General features: G+C 47.6%; 3 protein-coding genes across 3 annotated transcripts; all 3 read right to left on the bottom strand.

The window, feature by feature from the left end:
* Positions 1-2,353: 2,353 nt before the first annotated feature.
* Positions 2,354-6,179, bottom strand: LOC4330971 (probable alpha,alpha-trehalose-phosphate synthase [UDP-forming] 9). Its single transcript, XM_015770296.3, has 3 exons — positions 4,011-6,179; positions 3,379-3,652; positions 2,354-2,978 (listed from the first exon to the last, which is right to left on the bottom strand). The coding sequence occupies exons 1-3, from the start codon at positions 5,954-5,956 to the stop codon at positions 2,655-2,657; spliced, it is 2,544 nt and encodes an 847-aa protein (XP_015625782.1). The 5' UTR covers positions 5,957-6,179; the 3' UTR covers positions 2,354-2,654.
* Positions 6,180-18,787: 12,608 nt separating this feature from the next.
* LOC4330970 (uncharacterized) lies at positions 18,788-22,058 on the bottom strand. The gene has a single exon (XM_015768487.3). It carries the CDS (start codon positions 21,811-21,813, stop codon positions 20,521-20,523), a length of 1,293 nt encoding a protein of 430 aa, XP_015623973.1. The 5' UTR covers positions 21,814-22,058; the 3' UTR covers positions 18,788-20,520.
* LOC136355346 (uncharacterized) lies at positions 19,777-20,448 on the bottom strand. The gene has a single exon (XM_066307839.1). The coding sequence runs from the start codon at positions 20,446-20,448 to the stop codon at positions 19,777-19,779; it is 672 nt and encodes a 223-aa protein (XP_066163936.1).
* Positions 22,059-22,306: the final 248 nt, after the last annotated feature.

The raw sequence follows: 22,306 nt of genomic DNA, 5'->3' as shown, positions 1-22,306 counted from the left end.
GATAAGACCATGAGGATGTGGATTTTTTTTTTCATGTCTCGTGATGCAAAAGGATAGACGAAACTAAACAGAACGAAACAAAACACTTTTGGGAGATAGCAACGTATAGCAGTAGCTGCTTCTACGACCTACTACGATATAAAACTACCTCCTCTCTGAGGAGAGAATTCTCCACACGTAATTTATCAAGAATACTGAATATAAATGGTTTCAGACTTCACATTGCCCTTTCCATTCCAGCTACCATCACAAAAAAAAAAAGAAAAACTTAAGAAGTGATTATACTCTTGATCTCCAATCAATCAAAAAATATGTTCATGTTTGCATAAGTTGAAGATTACATTGGCGTATGTAAAACGAGAAAATTATTAGCATATAATTAATAAAGTTTTAATTATTATAAACTTGACAAATTGATATATTTGTTATTTCGAAGCAACTTCTATATATAAAGGTTTTGCACGAAATATACCATTTAGTAGTTTAGAAAACGTACAAAAATCGAGGAAAAATCTAAATCTTAATGAGAAAAGAACATGCCCTAATTTTTTTTTTGAGAACTCATGCCCTAACTCGGGTCAAGCATTTCTGCCTAGCTACAGCAAAAGCACGAGATGCCATTCATGGCACGATCAGATCCATGTAGCTGAGCCCTACCAAAAACTACTAGCACTGTAGTATCATTTCTCTGAACCTGGCCAGGAGGAGAGCAGACGGCACACAGTCCAGACAGACAAGCCATCGGCGCGTCGTCATGCATCCGATCCTCTCCTCGCGGTCGCCCTACGCCATCTGTTACCTTTGATGTCACAGTCTTGCATGGTAGGCCACACCCATGAAAATCAAACACCGTTCATGGTAGGCCACACCCATGAACTTAGTTTTGGACTTAATTTTGATTTCTTTCAATCATAGTTTGTTTTTCAGTATTGATTATTAAGTTGTTAAGAAAGCATAAATAAGAGCTTTACCCGTAATTTAGTTTCGGTTTTGGTTCGTTCAACGGCTAATCAGCTGTAATCAAACGATGAGACTGCTCCACATGCTGAAATGCAGAATGGACACAAGCCGGATCGATGCTAGTACAGTGACCTGACCTAAAGTAATTTAACCTGAGATGGCATCCTAGGTAGTAAGAGAGTTTAATTGGTTAGTAGCGTTATGGCAAGCCATGTGTCCATATACCTCCATATCAAGATTGGGTAGTAGCGAAAAGAATAAGAAAGCTGGAGGTTTTCATGCATATCGTCTCCTTATCCTTGGCTACCTTTGTTGACTTCAGTATTGGTAGAAGCCTGCCCAAAGCTAGCTAGCTATCACTAGGAAAGAAGATTCGTGCTACCCTCTTAGGCCAGCCGGGTCAAAGCAGCTTGTCATTTCGACCACAGCTGCTAATATGGGCGATCACAGAAGTTTCATCAGTCTTTGATCCATTGGAAAAACAAACAAAAAAAAAAGAACAGCAATGACTTGGTTCAGGTTTCTGGGTAAACTCCTACTCCTAGCAACTTCATTAGGCCATAGAATTCTCTCCTAATCCGGCTGCTAGTTGCTTACTCCTGTTCATCAGCGACATGAGGAGATTAAAGATAGATGAACATCCACGGTTGCCGACAGAGTGTGGCGGGTCAGCCGGACATCTGAATTATTTCGGCCAAAAGTCTCTTGCCGGTGAGATGAAATGATGGATCGTCTGTCCTTTTTATCATCAGCGTTGTCCTCCACAGCCTCTCGTGTACCACATCAACTGTGCCTACTAACATCAGGAACCTGTTGTTCCGAGAGAAAATCGTTCCCGCCATAATCATGGCAAAAAAAGGCCTTACTTTAGTGCCTTTTTTTTAAAATCTCCCAATCCCTCGTAGGAGATGTCTGCGTCCATTGAACTACAACTTGGCAGCTGGCGAGGCTCCCGTCTTGGTACAGAACTCTGAAAAAAAAAAAGAAATCAACGTTTTCACATCATTTGGATTAGCAATGTGCAGCAATTCGGAAGGGGGAAAAGGAAGAATTCCCAGCGTCGTTTTCACAGCATTTGGATGAGGAATGTGTTGCAATTAAAGGAAAAAAAAGGAAATTCAACGTTTCCACAGCATTCGGATCAGGAGAGGAATGTGCTGCTGCTGCTGCCAATATCGGCGGCGATCCTCCGGTCAGCGTCAGGCGCCGGCAAGAGAAGAGAGTGGAGACGTAGCCGGATAAGGAGGACCAAGGTCTGCGACACTGGCGCTATCCGGCGTTTGGGCATCCATATCGGTCTGTAATAATGCAGCAAAGGTGAAAAGCATGGCCAAAATGCCCGAACGAGACGGCCACTGGACGGAGAAGGGAAGCAAGCAAGAGACAACATGAAGAAAGAATCATTTTTCCTTTTTTTTTTTTTTGGTTCTGATTTCATCGTCATCGTCAACTACATATACAAGGTGGCTGAAACCTTCTCGCATATTTTTATCATACGGGGCATATACAAGCATGGAAGAAGGCTGAAAATGTTGAAAGAAAAAGAAGAAAAAAAAACAAAAAAAAACCTGTTTATCCTGTAACTTCTGCAGCTAACCCCTAAACCACACGAACTGAATCATCATCATCTTTTCCATTTGTTATTGGAATTTCCTCCTTGGTTTTTATACTGTGCAGAATAATCCCTGTCTCCGTCACAGTGAGCCTTCGAACGAGACCCGCAGCTGCACTTGCCTTGGCCGCTGCGATGGCGCATTGGCGAGACCCTGCAGCATCTTGATCACGTCGACCGTGTCGTCGAGGTAGTACTTGGCCATGCTCGGCTTCTTGCCGACCGTGCAGGCGAACACCTCGCTGCTCGCCGGGAGCTTGACGCTGCTGTTCGACGGGCAAACGATGCTCTCGAACATGTCCTCGTCCGACCGGTCGTCCCCAATGCACAGCACGAAATCGGGCGCCTTCCCTCGGCTCACCATGGATGACAAGAGGTTGTCCACAACCACACCTTTGCTGATGCCCTGCATGACATGAAAGATAATTTGTCATGAGAGATGATTTTAGTATGTTATCACTACAGAAATTTCGAGGTTGGTGGTTTGGGTGGCGAGATTGAGATTGAGTTGGTTCCTAACAGGGATAAATATTAAAAAGACCGGGGACTCTTTTCGCGAATTTTCCAGTCCACACGGGACATGGTCCATGCTGATTCATATCCTATTTGTCGAGCAGATATAGATTGTCCCCAAGTATGTGGTGGATGAAGACTGGATTGGATTAGAGCAATCCTTATCCGTTGCCTTTAGTTTGACAGCGACATCTAGTTGATCAACATGTTGTGCATACAAGTCTACAACCAGAACTAATCAAACATATACTGTCAAACAACTAGAGGAAGGAAGGAAGATGGCAGGCGCTTACCTGTGGATTTACTTCGACGATATGCTGGCCCCTCTTAACAACGACTGGTTCATTTGCAAGAACGTTTTCGAGGTGGTCAAGCAGTTCCTTTGCCTGGCATGAACCAAAATCTGGATCTGCCTCATCGTGGTGCCAAACTAACGCGCTTTCCTTGTCTTCGATGGTTGAACCATCTGTTGCCTCCTTGTAAAGCCTCATCACTGGTTCTGCAGTCTTCTTCCAATCAAAGTCCACGGCCAACCCGCAGGTCTCCCAAGCTGAGTCCCTGCTCCACCTGTGGTATCCATAGATTAGTAAAAATCACAAATTTCCCAGAACAAATTCAAACGCTCCTCTACCTGTCTTGTAACTGAAAATGACACTAGATAAATACGCTAAAACCTATGTTTAGCTTAATGGCATAAATCAAAAGCCTCCTCAAGATTATCCTAGTACAATGGACATCACAGCTGCATCTAGATATGTTTATGAACTCAATATTTTGCTTCATGTTATTCGATAAATGTACTGGTTGATGTACTGTTTCATGATTTATATCATCCTACAGATTTAATCCAAATCTAAAACACTACTAATATGCAAGCAAAGCAACTTCGTACCAACAAGGAGAATGGAAGATAAGAGATTACTACCTTGTGAAGTAACCATGCTCTGCAGCAATCCCCAGCTTCTCACAAGGTGCAAACCATCTGCCAAGTTCATCCTTCCCTCTACCGCTCACGATGAACACTCTGTTCTTGGGGTCCTCGCACAGACGATTCAATACAGAGATGACCTCATTGCTCGGTGCCTTATCAATTGAACCCTCTGGCATCACTGTGCCATCATAGTCCAAGAGAATTAAGCGATTATCAGACTTCCGGTATGACGGCACAATGTGATCGACAGACAGCCGCCTGAAATTCGGGCCAAGTGCCACCACCTTGAAACTCATCCCAAACCCAATACCCCAATGCCGCCGCGAGAAATGATCCTTGCAAGCTCGCTGCAGGTCCTGGTCGAAAGATTTCGCCCAGTAGGCAACATCATGGGTGCTCACATACTTGTAGTGCTTCTCATGTCGCAGCCGCTGCTCTGGCTCAGGCATCCTCAGGGCTGCATTCATGGCCTCTGCCATAGACTCCACACTCCATGGGTTGACCCGGATTGCGCCGCTGAGCGACGGGGAGCACCCGACGAACTCCGACAGCACAATGACGCTGCGCTTGGCCGCATCATCCAGGCCAGTGCTCTCCTGCCGGCACACCGTGTAGATGTAGGGTATCCGGTTGAGGCCGTCCCGCACGGCGCTCACCACGCAGCACTCGGCCGCCGCGTAGTACGCCGCCTTCTCGTGCACCGACACACCGCGGTCGATCAGCACGATAGGGGTGTACCCCGGCGTGCCGAACCGCGCATTGACGCGGGCGCTGATCGCCCTGGCTTCTCCCTGAACCTCCTGGATGTCGCGCCCCTCGCTGCGCGCCGGGTTCGCGATCTGCACGAGCACCGCGCGGCCGCGCAGCTCCGGGTGCTCCACCAGCAGCTGCTCCATCGCCAGGAACTTGAGCCCGATTCCCTTGAACAGGTCGACGTCGTCGACGCCGACCATCAGGCGCCGCCCCTTGTACGACTCGGTGAGCCGCCGCACCAGGTCCCCCGTCTCCGGCGCCGACACCACCGACCTCAGCTGGCCCATGTCGATCCCGACGGGCAGAATCTTGACCGTGACGGTGCGACCATAGTACTCGATGCCGATGTAGCCGCGCTTGGACTGGTAATCCAGGCCGAGCAGCCGCGAGCAGGCGGAGAGGAAGTGGCGCGCGTAGTCGAAGGTGTGGAAGCCGACGAGGTCGGCGTTGAGGAGGGCGCGGAGGAGGTCCTCCCTGACGGGAATGGTGCGGAAGATCTCCGAGGAGGGGAACGGCGAGTGGAGGAAGAAACCGACCTTGGCGCGCGGGAATCGCTTGCGGAGGAAGGTGGGGAGGGCAAGGAGGTGGTAATCGTGGATCCAGACGAGGTCGTCGTCGGGGCTGAGCACCTCGGTGAGGCGGTCGGCGAAGGCCCGGTTCGCCGAGAGGAAAGAATGGTAGAGCGCGCGGTCGAACGGCAACCCGCCCAGCGACGACGGCGTGAGCGGCAGAAGGTAATGGAGGAGAGGCCACAGGTAGTGCTTGCAGAATCCATGGTAGAATCGGCGGTGGAGATCGGCGGGCAAGTACACCGGCAGGCAAGAGAAGTTCGCCAGCAAGTAGTTGCAGAGCTCGTCGGAGGCCGCCTCGGTTGCGGGCGGCGGGAGCGTGCCGATGTGGAGGACGGGCGCGCCGGGGGGCAGCCCCGAGCGGAGCTGGTACGCGACGGCGTCCGAGTCAACCGTGAAGGAGAACCCGAACGGCGACGCCGCGTCGGCCGCGGCGCGGAGCGGGAGGCGGTGCGACACGACCACCCTCCGCGCGGGGGCCGGCGTGGACGGCGACGTGGGCGAGGCCGGCGACGCCGCCGACATGACGCGCGGGAGGCGCAGCGACGCGGGCGACGGCGCCGCGTCGTCCGCCGCGGCAACGAGGTCGAGGAGGTTGTGGCAGGAGAGCGAAGGCATCGCCAAAACAAAAAAAAATCACCGGTTCGTGCACCCGACGAACAACTCGCCGCCTCCACGTCGCATCAAGAGAAGAAGAAAACCCAACCCGGCGGCGAACTACTCCGATGAAGCGGAAGGATGGAAACGGCCGCAAGCGTGATGGGCGTGGAGGTGGATAAGAACGGACGAGGGTGGGAGAGAAGAGAGGACGAGCTATAAATACGGTGGAAGAAAATCGAACGGAAGATCGCGGGGTGGGAACGGGATAGATATATATCGCAGCAGCAGAGTCTACAGAGTTGAGAGGAGGAAGATGGAAGGGGAAGGAGGAGGTGGAGGTGGAGGTGGAGGTGGTGGGGTGTGCTTATCCATCCAATCTTTGCACGGGGAGGAAATGACGGGGCTGCCCCTCTCACTCTCGTGTAACGGCCGGGTTTTATCTGAAATCTTCTCGTGCCTCGCGGCGTCGGGGATCGCGGAGGCGCTTACGGGAGGGATACGTCGCGTGGTGCGCGCGGCTGCAGACGTATTCTCACCGAACGGTTCTCACCTTTGGGTGCGGGTGGGAGACGGAGTGGGAGACGGACGGTGGGGGTGGATAACGCCGGGGCTGTTGGCAGGTGGGACAGATGGGGAGGAGTACTGGAGAGCCATTACTTGTGCACGGTTTTTCCAAATAGTTTTTCCCATTATTCTTTTAATCATACGGCAGACGTATACGTACGTACACTATAAGAGACATATATCTGTTCTTGATAAAATCATGTTGAAACCTATCTACAAATGCATACTCCCTCCTTCCAATTTTAATTGCAACCACGTGTTTTCATATCCAACTTTAATGATTCAACTTATTTTAAGAAAATTTATAATTAGTATTTTTATTACTATTAGATAATAAAACATGAATGCTATTTTATACGTGTTTTATTTTTTAAATAAAATAGATAATTAAAATTGGGTATAGAAAACTATGGTTGTACTTAAAATGAGATAGATAAAGTAATATTTGTGGGTAGCAGGATTTGAATCATGATAAGTAAAGTCATGCACACATGACTAGCAAACCACTAGGGCTTTCCTATTTCACAAGATATTTTGATCTGCTGCATCGGAACGTGAATTACGTGGGTGATAGTAATATGGTGGTGTTGTTTGTCATGATGTTTATGTGAAAATGAAAAGTCGTAAACGAACTTCCTTTTATAATGGTACAGATTATCACTGTTCTGTTGCATGTGTTTTAAATTGGACTTTCATGACCATATCATTATTGTTGGTGTTGAAATTACTCCTGGTTGCTACGCCAAAAGAATGTGTTATGGTGCTTTCAAAAAAAAAACAATATGTTATTCGGCGTGGCAGGCTCCAAATCACATTCAACAAAATTTCAGAATCAAAATCTTGCAATCTTTTAGCTTCTGTCATATATGTTGTCTGTATAGGCGAGTATAAATTAAATTGAAGTATATTCTTGTCAGACGCGTAGCATAGATAATACTAGATAATATTGTTAACTAACCGTAATTTAATTTATAAAACAACATCATAACTTTTTTACATAAGATTAAAAATAAACACATATAGCGCGCGCACAGCTAAGAGATTCTTAACCACCATGACAATCCAATATTCCAAGCAACAATACATACCAAAATTGTTGCCACACCTTATGTTAAAAAACTATTAAGAAAAATGTTTAAGAACATGTGAATATTGTGCGTCTTCCTTATCTTATACGGAAAGAAGTTGATGCTAACAATTCCATAAAATCTATCAATGCAATAAACATGTACAAAACGAAGATTCCGTATCCTCTCTTTTTTTTAAAAAAAAATACCCACCATTTCACTTATCGTACTCGCAAACTTAGAAGGAACTCTACAATCCAATCACAACTTAAAAAACGATTTTTTATACGAGAGACAAACAGACTGTAATATGGCGCGTCTCCAAAACTCAAACATTCAATTTCACGTATGGCTCCTTACGAGGCCCGCATACAAAAATTTATTTTTTTTAGGCGATGCCTCTTAGGTGGCCACATACAAAAATAAACATATTTTCGCATGCGGAACTTTTAAAGTCCGCAAGTCTGATATATCCCTTCTTTCCCTCTAAGCACTTTAAATTTTTTTTCAAGTCATTCTTATCTCTACTTGTCTCCCACCCCCTCATTACTCATCTTTATCTCAAACTACTATATGTCTCAAAATCCTCTCTCATTTCTCGCTTCTCTCCTCCCGAGCTGGCGAGGAGTGGTGAGGCATGGTGAGGAGCACGGGGGACGACCTTCCCCCGCTCGGGAGAGGAGCGGCAAGGGGCAGCGGCGGGCGACGCCATTCCCCTACAGGTGGCGCGCGTGGGACGGCCTTTCCCCGCCCGATAAAGGAGGTGAGGAGCGATAACGACGAGCGCGCGGCTCTGCCGTGCTCAAATCCGGCTGTGGCCCTTCCTCGATCGGATCCAGCGCCCCCTCCCCTCCCCGCGTGGATCTGTTGACGGTAGGGCGAAGTCGACCACGGCGGTGGCGACGGGAGGATGAGGAGGACAGCGGCTGCGACGACGACAGGATTTTCGGAACATTTTTCTTCACATTTATTCCTTTTCGCATGCGGTCGGCTTAAGTGTCTACATGCGGAAAACGGATTTTCACATGCGGTTGTGCTGGTTGCATGAAAAAAAAACGATTTTTGCATACCTTTTGGTGCATTTGGGCCGCTTGTCCACATGCAGAAATCGGTTTGAGCAGGATGGAAAAAATGTTTTTAGTAGCGGAATGTATGTGCACCATATAAAACGTGTTTAAAGAAAACTAACACTTGCAACTGTTGGAAATCGAGATAGAGCCACCGATTGAATATGATATTATACCAAATATTATTAAAATTTTCACTATAAGCTAATTAACCATATCAAATTACGACAGGACAATAAACCAAATATGTATCTGCTATCATACTAACTCCGAAAATTTCTTTTCTGAAAAACTACACTAAGTTGGAGGAAAATCCTTTGGGTCGAGCGTTCGATGCGCGCCAAAAAAATCGGGCGCCCGTGCCCACCACAGTGTTACAAGTGTAATCGTGATGTTTCATTTTGTTATGGATCAAATGTTGCAGTGGATTTTGATATTGTTTAATAATGTCATCTTGATGGACACGTGGGTTGCTGATGTACATGGGGTTTAAGTGCTGCAATGACTTCAAATCGTTTGTTGTATACGTTGAACCAAGTTGTTGCATCTAGCGATCTGACCTTGTTTCACTTTTTTTTAAGAATTGAAACATTATTTTGCTATTTGCTGAAACATTATTTTTATATAGGGTGAAACATCGTCTAATTTTTTGAAAACCATTGCGCAGAGTTAGGCACGGCGGTGGGGCACCATGGTGTCGGTTCTCCGCGGCTCCAGCGACGGGCGACGGCGTCGCCAGATCTGGTCTCCCCGCTTGGCCGGGGTGATCGGCGACGGGCTCGGTCGTCGCCGGCGCCGCTCCGCGGACCTGGCAGGGAGGTGGCTAGCAGCGGCGATGGTGGCGGATGTGGCGGCGACGAAGTTGGCGACGACGGTGGCGGACTGCGGCGCGTGCCGCGACGCCGGCCCTCATCAAGAACCTCACCACCACGAGGGAGGCGCGGCGCCCTCGTCAATGTTCCGGCTGTGAACGCCGTGCCCGTGACGCCTTCCTCCATGATGCCGGCGACCCGCGCTTCGTGCTACACCTTCGATCCGCGCCACCCCGGCCGGATCTGGACGGCTGGCGTTTGGCGGCGCTGGCTAGCAACGGTGGCGGCTGACGGTGGCGGCTGGACGGTGGTGGTTGGACAGGGGTGTCCGTGGTGGTGGCGGTGGCGGCTGTCGACGATGGTACCTATAGCGGCGATGGTTGAAGGCCATCATCCGGCTGACGGTGCGTCGGCGGCGGCGGCGGTATGTGGAGGCGGGGAAGGGGTCTAGCGGCAGGGAAGGAGGAGTCCGGGTGCGGGCGCGCCGTCAACGGCGGGAACAACTTCGGGCGGTGGCCTTGGCCGAATCGCTGAAAGGACAATGTTGTTGACCGACGACGATCCTTCTTGTGCGGATTGGTGGTGTGGGTTTGGACAGGGAATCGCGGGCGAAAGCCTTGCCGAGCCATTTGGCTGGCTGACAACGGCGACGCCGTTTGGCGTCGTTCCCCTTCTTGGAGGCGTTGTTTTAGCATACCCCTTTCCTTTCTCTACCATATTCTCCGGGTGAAAACCTTGCTTCGGTTCCGAACGAGCGATGGCGACGATCCACGTCGCATCCTCCTTGGGGCACCGCTTTGGAGAAACCTCTTCGTGCAAGGATATTGTCATTGGTCTATGCATTGACTTCGAACTTCAGTCCTAGGCCTTGCAAGGCCTTCTAGCTCCACCTTTTGTTTTTCTTTTCTCAGTTGGGTCATCTCTTCTCTTGTTTGGTGTGTTCAACTTGTCTTGAACTACACTCTCTTCTGGAGTAGATTTTTGTAATAATTGGCTGTAATTCTTTTTGAGCAAAGGCCGGGATATTATATTTTATTATCTAAAAAAATTTGGTGTAAGAGCATCTATAATATAGTACAAAAGTAGTCCATAAAAATTAAACTATTCCCATTCCATTCAGCTACCTAGCGACAAAAGCTTCGAACCAAATACTCCTACTCCGCGACCTTCATTCTCTTTCCTGCAAAAGTTCAGTATCGTTGGTTTTACCAATGAACTAAACAAAGCTCGTTAGGTTAAAGTTAGGTTTACCTTTGGGGACAGTAATCCTGACCAGCTGTAGACCCCGTGAGAAATAACACAGAGACGTGCGAAGAGCTGTGACCGCGTTGCCGGCTCAGCTCCACAGCTGTAAGGCCAGCACACACCGTAGGACCGGCACGTGGCGGCCAGCCACGACAGGATAAGCCGATAGACTGCCCCGGTGCCGTGGCGTCCAGGCTTAAGCCCCAACCAAAATCTGCCACGTAACGTGGAAGCTCACGTGGGCAGCCAGCACTGCAGGGCCCAGGCGGCGGCGCCTTGCCGACCTTGCCAAAGCTGAGAGCTCCCCGCGCCTCGCCGCCGTCGCCAACCGGCGGCTTTGAATTGAGGCCCCAGCAACGTTCAAACGTGTATCCATACCAACCGCAGCCGAGCATCTGTGGTAGTATATGCCCGTGGCATGTCGGGAACGCAAATATCGCCCAGCGCCTAACATACTAGTACTACCAACCAAACATTATCTGATCTGATCCTGATCCTGATCCAATCTAATCTCACATGGCGCACTACCGTTCTCGTCATGCAGATCCAGGGAGGACGCAGACGGATTAGCAGAAGATCAGAAGAATACGATTTTCTTTTATATAGGGTATTTTGTAGTAGTTGTAGCTCTAACTTGTGCAGTTGTGCAACTCCTACAAGTAGATCGGTACGGATTATGTGTAAGACAGCAACAAAACAGATTAGCCGTCAACGTAGCCAGCCAAGCTCTTTAAAAAGCATTAATTAAAACCACTACCAACAGTCAAACCCCCCAAATAAACGGAGGCGCGCTTCTACTGCCCGTGAGGCACAACAGATCGTTACGATTTCGAACCATCTCCATGTCGCATGTCGCTGACGACGGCAGCTGGCCCTTTTTACTGCAGTCACGGGTGAGCGAACGGCCGAAGCGACACTGGCGACTGGGCCGTCCCCCACCGGTTGCCCCGCCACGCCGAAGCATCGCGTGCAGACGCAGACACAGTCACCACGTAGTCAAACACATGCCCACTCGAGGTGATATTTTTCCCTCTGCGTTGCACTTGTGTGTGGCGTACACGTACTACTACCGGATACAGTACAGTCGTAGCGAACGTGGCTGAGTTATGGGCGTACACGTGGGTGTCGCGAGGCGGAGCCGCGGTTGCAGTGGGAACTTGGGTCTCCTCCAACCTCGTATGGTCGACACGTCACGGTCGGCAGCGAGGGTTGACGTGAAGGGGATTGCGGGGGGGACTGACGCGTGGATGGTGACTCCCGGTCCCCGGCACGTGCCGCTCCGGCGGGTCAGTCCATCCATCTGGCTCACTCGTCGCTCTGTCCACGTCGGTCGGTTCCACCACCTGGGTCAGTCTTTTTTTCGTTTTTTTGACTCGTCGCTGGCTTCTAAAAAGTGTAGCTAAATTTAAATTTCAAAAATATTTCTTTTTTTTGTTACGAGTACTCCTACTCCTATCATTTCGTTTCACCCTTAGGGTGTGTTTTGTTCACGCCACAATTAGAAGTTTGGTTGAAATTGAAACGATGTGATGGAAAAGTTGAAAGTTCATGTGTGTAGAAAAGTTCTGATGTGATGAAAAAGTTAAAAATTTGGAGAAAAAATTTAAAACTAAACAAGGCCTTATCTTCGAAACTGTTGAAAACGAAAACGCAGTAATATAAGGTATGAATGAGGTATTGGCCTGTTCGACTGCTAGCAACAGTATCGGCGATACGGTATCGCGCACACGCGACGCAAACACAGCTGCCCATCTGCTGAACAAGCTTATTTATGTGAAAAAAATTGCTCCAATAAAAATTGATGTTTTAAAGAGACGAGTTAGGATAAGCACTCAACATGAAATAAGATTAATACTATTCGCACACATGGGTGCAGCCAGTAATGAAGTCTACTCTCTTTAATAAAAAAATATAACTTAATGGAGGACAATCCAAATTTATTGTTTTATGTCTCATTTCTAATTAAGATGATTTTCTTTTATGGAGGAACTCTATCTATGTGAAGCTAGGCATTCAACGTATAATCACCTGCGCGTGTATGTGCGCGTGAGCACAAAAGTGGTGTGTTTACTCAGTTAAAAGAAACTTACATCTATAAATACATTTTAGTCTACACAAGAGTATAAAAGTGGTATGTCTAAATTCGTAGAAATAGATAATTGCTTATTTGACCCTGTTTTAAAGCATAATTATCAATTTGACCCTACTTGTTTTTAGTTTACTTATTTGGACCTGTTTTTCAAAATGGAATGAACTATTTGACCATGTTCCGTTAAGGCGGGTTAACACGGTTAAATAGGGGCCAATAGTCCATTTTACCCTTACTTATTTGACACTGTTATATCAAAATATACATATATTTGGACCTTTTAACAAATCTAAATCAATTTGACAAATTTAATAGACAGTAGCTAGAGCTCGGAGGTTGATGCTGGGTGCCGCTGTGGACCACCCTTTGCACGCCGCCACCACTCCACCGCACGACAGCACGCGCGGACGTCCCTACACGCACCGCACGGTGGCGCCGACCTCCATCTGCACGCCGCCGCCCCCGAAGCCGTGCGCCGGCGCCGCGCGATGGCGCCGGCGCCGACTTCCCTCAGCACACCGCCGCCGCCGAAGCGGTGCACCGCTGCCGACCTCCCTACGCATGCCACTGTGATGGCGCCACTGCCGACCTCCCAACGCGCGTCGCGTGACGGCGTCGCCACCACTCCTCCCTCCGGTCCTCCGCCAGCCACCGTCGCCTGCCTCACCGTGCGCCGCCGCCAGTGCTCCCTCCCTTCCCACAGAACCGCCGCCTCCCCATCAAAGTCCGCCACCGCTACACCGCCTTCGCTGACCGCCAGAGCTAGATCCGTCGTGCGCGTGCCTCGGCACCACTGGATCCGTCGCCTCATCGCCGAGTACAAAAGTGGTCTGTTCAAATTCGTAGTACTATAAGACTGGCTGCGTTCGTTCATTGGAGATAGGGGAGATTGTCACTCGTTTTCCGCGCGCACGCTTTTCAAACTACTAAACGGTGTGTTTTTTACAAAAATTTTCTATAGAAAAGTTGCTTTAAAAAATCATATTAATCCATTTTTGATGTTTAAAATAGTTAATACTCAATTAATTATGAGCTAATGGCTCACCTCGTTTTGCGTATCTTCCCAATCCTCTCTCCCTCGAACACACCCTAAATGTTTTATTCGGTTGTATGTTCTTATATTTTAGAATCGAGAAAGTAATTAACTGGAATAGTTATTTAGGGCTTGTTAGTCAGGGATGGAAACAGTTAAAATGGGAACATTAATTATAAATGTGGGCCATGAATGGATCACGGACAGTAGCCACGCGTTGATCCTATCCAATAGCGTAGCACGGCCGGGGGAACGGTGGTCCCCAGCAAAAGGAGTACGAGAAGAAAAGAATGGAGGGACGGCATGGCAGGCACAGTGCAAGATTGTGGGGCGCCGCCACATTATCCTCTCTCTCCCCCCGGCCCGTATTTCGTGCCGCGTAAGCCAACCGGGTGCGTGCCCCTGGCCCCCACTCGCAACATGGCTTTTGCTACAGCTATAGAGTAGTTGTACTCCAGTGGGCCATGCCTCCATTTATAACTCCATTGGCCGCCCGTACGGATTTGCTACCAACTTGTGGAATCAACAACGATATCGTTAACCCATACCCGTAATAGCTTCGTTAGTTTAGTGATCATCGTCACATTTTCTATACTTAGTTAAGTTTAGTTAAGTATACGGGTTTTTTTAGTTAAGTATACGGGTTTAGAAATGAAAATTAAAGTTCGTTACTCGGATACGCTTACATCGTTTTTTAATATATAGTCGCAATAAGTGAAACCAAGGTAATCTTTTAGCTTGTTAATGTTAGCATAAGAGATCACTATTTTTTTTATATAGGCCTTGTTTAGTTTCACACTTTCAACTTTTTCATCACATCAAAACTGTCCTACACACGTAAACTTTTAACTTTTCCATCACATCGTTCCAATTTCAACCAAACTTCTAATTTTAGTGTAAACTAAACACACCCATACTTAATATTTTTTAACTTAGAACTTAATCTTTTAAGTATTTTAGCTAATATTTAATTAATTATGTACTAATTTAACGTTCTTTTTTTCTGCACGAAGGATTAGGTGGTGTTTGGATTCAGGGACTTAACTTTAGTGTCTATATTTATACACTAATTTATAGTATTAAATATAGACTACTTACAAAACTAATTACATATATGAAAGCTAATTCGCGAGACAAATTATTTAAGCCAAATTAAATCCATAATTAAAGAATATTTACTGTAACATCACATAGGCTAATTATGAATTAATTAGGCTCAATAGATTCGTCTCGCGAATTAGTTCAAGATCATGGATGGGTTTTATTAATAGTCTACATTTAATATTTATAATTAGTGTCCAAACATCTTATGTGATAAGGATAAAAAGTTTTAGTCCCATCTAAATATGGTTTTAGTTCCAACCCACGTAAAAGAATACAGCCTAATAAAGTAATAGTGCTAACTTAGTAGTATTATCTTCTTCTCTTTTTTTGCCCAGCTACTAGTTGCTGCTAGACTACTGCTGCTGTGCTGTACAAGCTTGACAGGATCATGAAGAGAAGGTTAGAATGTACTAAGAAGGTGAGGTGTTATTCCAAGTCTTGATCAGAAAGTAAAGCACGCGATCTGCAAAAAGGGGAAATCCTCGGACGGGATAACATAATCAAAGCAATGTGCACAGTGACTTTTCGCGCGAAAAAAAAACATATATTAGTACGTACTGATCCTGCATCTGGTCCTGGTGATGGAATTAGGTATGGGAAAGAGATAAATAATATAATGGGCGAACAGTATTATAAGGGTGGACCCGGCGCTATCAAGAACGTGAAGGCAGTGTTTTAGGATATAATAAACCAACCAAATCTTGACGTACTGGTAGATCATTAAAGAGATGGTCCTCCACGCGGCCAATTCATTAAGAAATCGATAATTAAAGAAGGGATTACCACTACGCTAGCAGTAGCAGTAGTAGTAGTAGCAGGTAGGAGTAATTGTTATCCGGATAAGGTTACTGCAGCTGGAGCTAGCATTATGGTACTTAGTTTGTTTAGGTTAATCCTCTTCTGCGCCCGCACTCAGATCGGAAAACTGCAAATTGCTGTAATGCTGAAGCTGTCATATGCTGTGTCTATGTGGCCCTTTTCATTTGACCCGTCTTTTAGCAATTTTCACACGAGAAATTCCGACGTTTTCACGCTGCTAGTCGTGTGCTCGTGCCGGGAAACAGCCAGGCGCGCGCCGCACAGATCAACATCGTGTGCTGCACGCCGCGGGATCGGGGCACACCAGTGAAAATCACCACCGCCAGAGTCAACCAAAACGTACGCGTCGTATGCGCGCGATTCGTCGACGCGTCTCGTCGGAGCAGGCAGCCTCTCGCTGTCGCCCGCGTCGCGCTCGTCGATCTCGATCCGTTGCTAAACTCGAACGGGAATGCGAGCTAATTACGGGGTTTAGCATGTGTAATAAGGTGCGGTGATTCGATCGATCGGCATCCTCGTGCATGCGAGCCGTACGTACCGGCCTACCGGGGGGATCGAAAAAAATCGTGTGGGTCTCTAGGGTCCCAAGTGTAATCGCTTCCATGATTTTTTTGGTGAGGATGATGTATGATGTTGACGAGCAACTCAGAAAACTACTATCTCCTCACCATCACCACTTTTATCCTCTCCAAAAAAAGAGTACGAAGTAGATTTCATCAGATGGACACTTGGACGGATGGTGGTGCTACGATCACGATAGATCTCTTGGGGCCCCTTCCCAACTGTACCAGATTGCTTAAAAAGGATGGCACTCCATGTCTCACCTGAAAGGCTGATGACTCGGAGCTATTTCCAGACGTGCTAGAAGGTGAGGTGTCGTCCAACGACACCACCACGCAACAATGCTCGTCAGAAATATATCGTGCGATTTCTGCTGCTGCTGCTGTGTGCGATGCGAACATTTCGCTGGAGAAAAAGACCAGCGCACTCGACTCGACCACCATGCATGCGCTGCGCTGCGCTGCGCTGCCATGTGTGCGCCTCGGCTCGGCGACAGCGCACGGCGCGTATGCGATTCTTGCCTTGGACTCCATGCCATTGCAGCGCCGTGCCATGTCGCGCCGTGGCCAGGCCGCCGCGCCGCGCCGCGCCCAAGTCTTTGACTCGCGGGACGCGCCGCGCGCGCGCTTTTCTGCGCCGGAATGCTTGAAATTTTCGACCGATCGGGGCCCTCGTTCTCCCGACATCTCCGCGCCGACACTGCCCGGTAATCCGCTTGCGTTCCGGTCAACTCGTCGCATTGCTCGCGATGGATTTCGTCGCGGTGCGTACACTGGTTGCATTGCATGGCCACTTGGCCAGCAACGGCGACGTCGTCGTACTCGCCGTTTTTTCACTCATGTCGTTCGACCACAACACAACCACTACACACGACTACACGAGTCGCGACTCGCGAGTGAGTACACTACACTGCACACGAAAGGAACATGACGTAGCCGTAGTATCGCCCGGTGGTCGAGATGTCGAATGATTGGTCGCATCCAACGATCGGAGATAAGAATATCGTATGCTACTCGATCGTCTGTACTACTGCTATTATCGCAAAGGCTAAAAGGGGGATTAGCTAGCTAGCGACATACTCACATTGGGGATAATGATGCTGTGGCTATAGTGCGGCAGCTGCTGCTGGGATGACAGGATGAGGGCAGTGGGTACAGGTGTTGCTTTTGCTTTCTCTGCAGATCTTCTTCAATCCATCGCGAGATCTTTGCCGTGATTGTATGGGTTTGACCCTGGCGAATTTCGGTTGGCAATTGCTTAGACAGTTCGATCAGGATCAATTCCCTTTTCATTTCGGCGACGTCGTCGTTGTGGATCAGATCAAAGAGTAGGTTATGGTATAAAAACAGTACGGATTCATTGGACCATCCTATACTTGATTAGCATGTTCAAATCCTTTACTCCAGGAATGTTTGGCAGCATTCCGGCTCAGCATGTTTCAGGCCACCAATGCCATCGAAACATGGGTACTTTTTTGCACAGAATACGCCATGTTATCCGGGGTATAGGGCTTCGGTTTGTTGATGGCGATCTTATCTCTTCCCGTTTTGTGGCGAACTAATTGCGAATTATATATTGCACGCGCGAGACCGTACCGAATTAGAAGTCCATTAAGAAAATAACCGAAGAAATGAAGTTGTTGGAACGTAGGAGTAAATCTACTTTAATTCATATCTGCAAATCTTGCTCCAGAGGCAACTACCAGCACATTTCTGTGCCTAATCCATAACAATATTAAATTACTGGCACACACGTATGCACTACTACCATTGTAGACTTGGTAGTAGTTGTTGGCACCACTACTACCTTTCGTTGCTGATCTGGGTCATGACCATTCTGCCCCTGAGAATGCTATACATTCACAAAGTCAACAGGTCATTTGTAAGTGTACCCGTATATATTGGTCAGCTCCTGTGGTCTCCGTTAATATCGGCTCGTTTTGGCATGACTTTATCGAATAAATTAAATCAGGTCAAACCAATAATCGAGTTTGCTCGAACAAAATAGGTGTGTGTGTGTGTGTATATGCAGGATGCTTAGGAGACAGGTGCTGGGATGCAGGCTCTCCTTGCATGGTCTAATTGGTATTTCCATGTCGTGCAGAAATAATTGGGAGGAGATCGTACGGCTCCTTGCATAATTGCATTGTATATTATATTGGGTACTGTACTAATTTCTTCATCTAGATATATAACTAGATTTAGCATCGACCAATGAAACGGAGTAACTGGACTGCACGCAATAGCTAGCTACTCCAGCTTGTAGTTTGGTCACACAAGCTAGGTGAGGACCAGGGACAAAAGGAAGCAGAGAGAGGACACTGCATGCGTGTCTTGTGTCGTGCATAATTTGGGGTTAAACATGCGTTCCTGCTGCTATCAATATGCACGAATCCAAGGCAAACCAAAACAGTAGCAACCGATAACTAACTCCGACCTTAAATTACCACGGCAATTTGTCACGAACCAACACAATCACACCAAATCTCTCACATAAATGCCACCGATATATTACAATCCACTCAAGAATATAAGTGTTTAGGGATACAAAATTGAGGAGAAAGAGAGGTATAGTTTGAGAAGAGAGATCAGACAAGAGGAAGCAGGAGATTGGGACTAGAGAGTAGGAATTGAGAGGGGAAGCAGCAGCAAGGAGGAGGAAGAAGCTATCGTCTGAGGCGTTCTGGTAATTGATTCATCGATGACCCTGGCTGCTGGCTGCTGGCTGCTTTGCCTCTTTTCTAGTCTCCTTCTCCCTAGCCGAATGGGCCCAAAGCCAGCCCACTTGTCTAGCCTCCTGGAAAGACATCACAGCAGGCCATGTACATGACATTCTTCCCCCGTTAAGAATCGGCTTGTCCCCAAGCCGATGCAACTGACTCGCCAGATTAATGCCCCCAAGATCCCAAGGTACCTGCAGGGAAATGCCTTGTTGGGCAGAATCCCAGAACAATTGTTTGATGACCTTCGAACCATCTGATGTAGACCCTGCCCACTGTTGAATCCACTTATCCAACATACATAAAACCTGAGCATTACAACCACACTCTCTACCATGCTTTTGCTGCCTCAACCACCAAGCCTTCACGCCTTCTTCACCACTACTATCAGCATATACTCCATGAGAGCCCAGATGTAACATGCAAATATTGAGATCAGTGGGCTGAGAAACATGCATATGCTTCTTTGTCTGAATGAGAGCTACTTCTTTGTTTGCAAACTCCCAAATTGCTAAAAATTGTATGGTTTTACCTTGATCACCAACCAATCTTGCATCAACTAATTTAACCACTCGATAGGCCCATGTGTGCAAGACTATGCTGTCCTCACAAACTAAACAAATGAGGCATCTCTCTGAACATTTAACCAGTTCTATTCCACGAGAATTCTTACTGAAAGTGCTAGCTTCCAAACTGAGATGGACTGCACCAAGTTTCAGCTGCTCCCTTTGTAACAATAGCTCATGTGTCTGCCCATGTTAATTATTCCATTGAAGAATAAGCTCAGATGTACATAGCAACTGTTGTAGCACTGCCCATATTAAATCCCAAGAATTGGCAACTGACAGCCATAACACCTTGTTTGTATATTCTCTTCTAATAACTTTCACATTTGTCCATAACATTAGTTTCCCTTCAGATATACACTTCCAAGAAAAATTGAGCCCTTGCCCTCCTGCTGCACACAAACTGAATACCTCACTCCTCCATTGCGAAGGAGGAGGCCAAGGTTGCAAGTTGACCAACTTTCTTGTTGAAACCCTAAATGCCTCACCATTGTTTGATCCAAATTGAGTCCAAGAAGTATCATCTAGTACATCATTGTTGTTACTCTGAACCTGAAATGAAATTGGAATAGTATAGAACCGAGCATGGCGATGGGTACGTCTCTCATGTGACTTGCAAGTGCAATTACCATCAACATTAGCTCCACTGAACAAACAATCACACCATGCATCGGGTGATAGATGGGAAATCAGCATCAGCAGCAAGAACAATTCATGATCCCCATATGCCCAACCATAGGTTGAATGATGTGTGTGCTGATAGGCCTTCCTAAAGGCACCAGAGAGACATATCTCATACCAAATACACCATCCAACAATCAGATTTTGCAGCAAGCCCTCAGTGGAATTAATTGTTCTACTCATGAATTGGGCAACGCTGTAGTTCAAGGAGACTTGATGAGACTCACCATATAAATTCAGTGTTTCAATTTCAGCTCAAACACTTGTTTGAATAAGTGGCGGCCAGGGTTGTAAGAGTTTTACCACCACGCCTCCGCTGCCTTGACAAAGCTGTGGATCAAGCCATGGTAACGGCCGAGAACCTGAGGTCATCTCAGCTTTGTTCCGTGGAATTGCTGCTCTCCAAGGTGGTACTGGTGGAGGGCTAGCTGTGTATTCTGAGCTCCGGTCAAAGCAACCATAGAGTACTTCCAATTTCAATGAAACGAAAGAGAGGCCGACAACTCCAAAGTAGTCACGGCTCAAGCACCAACTCCAGTTCCTGGGAGGAATTGCATTGATGATTAACAATGGATCTCTGAAGCATAAATACATAGTGGTGAACTTGGTATCTACTTCCATGAGCTCCATCCACTCCTCCTTGGCCATGTCTTTGCCACCATCATCATCAGCCAACTGGTTCTCACACTTCATTGAACACTCGATGGTTGTTCCCATGCCAAGCTTGGCTGTGTCAACATGGTTAGTTGAGCCGGCCTCTGTACTGACCTCCAATGCGATGGAAGTTGGATCAGTGTTGGCGCTCAACGCTGCCACATCTCTAGTGGAATCCTTGCTCAAGGATAAATCCACCTTGGTGTGGCGAAATGCCTCCAGCATCCGATCGATCTTGGTGCACAGGTCTTGAATGGTCTTGTCTAAGTTCTCTACCGCCTTGTCCATGTCAGTCTCAGCCTTCTTGGTCTCGTTGAAAGGAACCGATGTCACCATGGCTGCTGATGTAATTGAGGGTATAGATGAAGCTGTTGTAGCAGGGAACACGCGTTCTGGTGTAGCAGCAGTACTCTTGGCCGCTGGCCTGGCGGTGGCGCTACTTGGTACCATTGTCAAACAGGTGGTGTGCGTGGTGGTGGCGCCATCTCCAGGGAACATCTGGACGTGCTGCACATCCATTAAGCAGCCCCCGTCGTAGATGTCGCGACCGTGGGTGGCGGACCGAGCCCTCTCCGCGTCATGGCTGGACATAAATGACACAAGAGCCTTGACTTGCCATGTGCTCACTGCAAGAACCTGCACCGCCACTGCTCCATAGGTATTGTACACTTGATGCAACACCTCAGATGTCACTGGATATATGATCTGGCTCACGGTGACGCGAAGGACAGCAGCTGAATCGCCTCTTGGACAGGTCGACATTTCATCGAACAGGTGGTGGGCATCTCCTCCAAAGACACCACCACCAAGTTGTTGGCAGTTCCTCTGACCACCAGCGCTCTCCCACTTCATCTCCACACCAGAAACCCCACGAATTGACTGCTCTGATACCATATTGTCACGAACCAACACAATCACACCAAATCTCTCACATAAATGCCACCGATATATTACAATCTACTCAAGAATATAAGTGTTTAGGGATACAAAATTGAGGAGAAAGAGAGGTATAGTCTAGGAAGAGAGATCAGACAAGAGGAAGCAGGAGATTGGGACTAGAGAATAGGAATTGAGAGGGGAAGCAGCAGCAAGGAGGAAGAAGCTATCGTCTGAGGCGTTCTGGTAATTGATTCATCGATGACCCTGGCTGCTGGCTGCTTTGCCTCTTTTCTAGTCTCCTTCTCCCTAGCCGAATGGGCCCAAAGCCAGCCCACTTGTCTAGCCTCCTGGAAGGACATCACAGTAGCCCATGTACATGACACAATTCCGGGCTAGTACGGGACCAAAAGCATGGAAAAATCATGCTTTCTCCAACGAAAGGATAAGGCTCTTGGAAACAGCTACTCGATCGTACTCCCATGAAACCTATATTCAAATACGTAGTAAT

This window comes from Oryza sativa, chromosome 2, assembly GCF_034140825.1.
Source record: "Oryza sativa Japonica Group chromosome 2, ASM3414082v1".
Classification (NCBI taxonomy): Eukaryota; Viridiplantae; Streptophyta; class Magnoliopsida; order Poales; family Poaceae; genus Oryza; species Oryza sativa.
The sequence above is the reverse complement of the archived record's forward strand: the minus strand, read 5'-3'. Positions and strand labels throughout refer to the sequence as shown.

What these genes read in the sequence shown, in the direction of transcription:
- LOC4330971 (XM_015770296.3), bottom strand. Translation starts at nt 5,956, where the DNA reads ATGCCTTCGCTCTCCTGCCACAACCTCCTCGACCTCGTTGCCGCGGCG. An exon ending in GAGCATGGTTACTTCACAAG is followed by an intron (nt 3,653 to 4,010) that starts GTAGTAATCTCT and finishes TGGATACCACAG; the next exon opens with GTGGAGCAGGGACTCAGCTT. An exon ending in TCGTCGAAGTAAATCCACAG is followed by an intron (nt 2,979 to 3,378) that starts GTAAGCGCCTGC and finishes CATGTCATGCAG; the next exon opens with GGCATCAGCAAAGGTGTGGT.
- LOC4330970 (XM_015768487.3), bottom strand. Translation starts at nt 21,813, where the DNA reads ATGGTATCAGAGCAGTCAATTCGTGGGGTTTCTGGTGTGGAGATGAAG.
- LOC136355346 (XM_066307839.1), bottom strand. Translation starts at nt 20,448, where the DNA reads ATGAGTAGAACAATTAATTCCACTGAGGGCTTGCTGCAAAATCTGATT.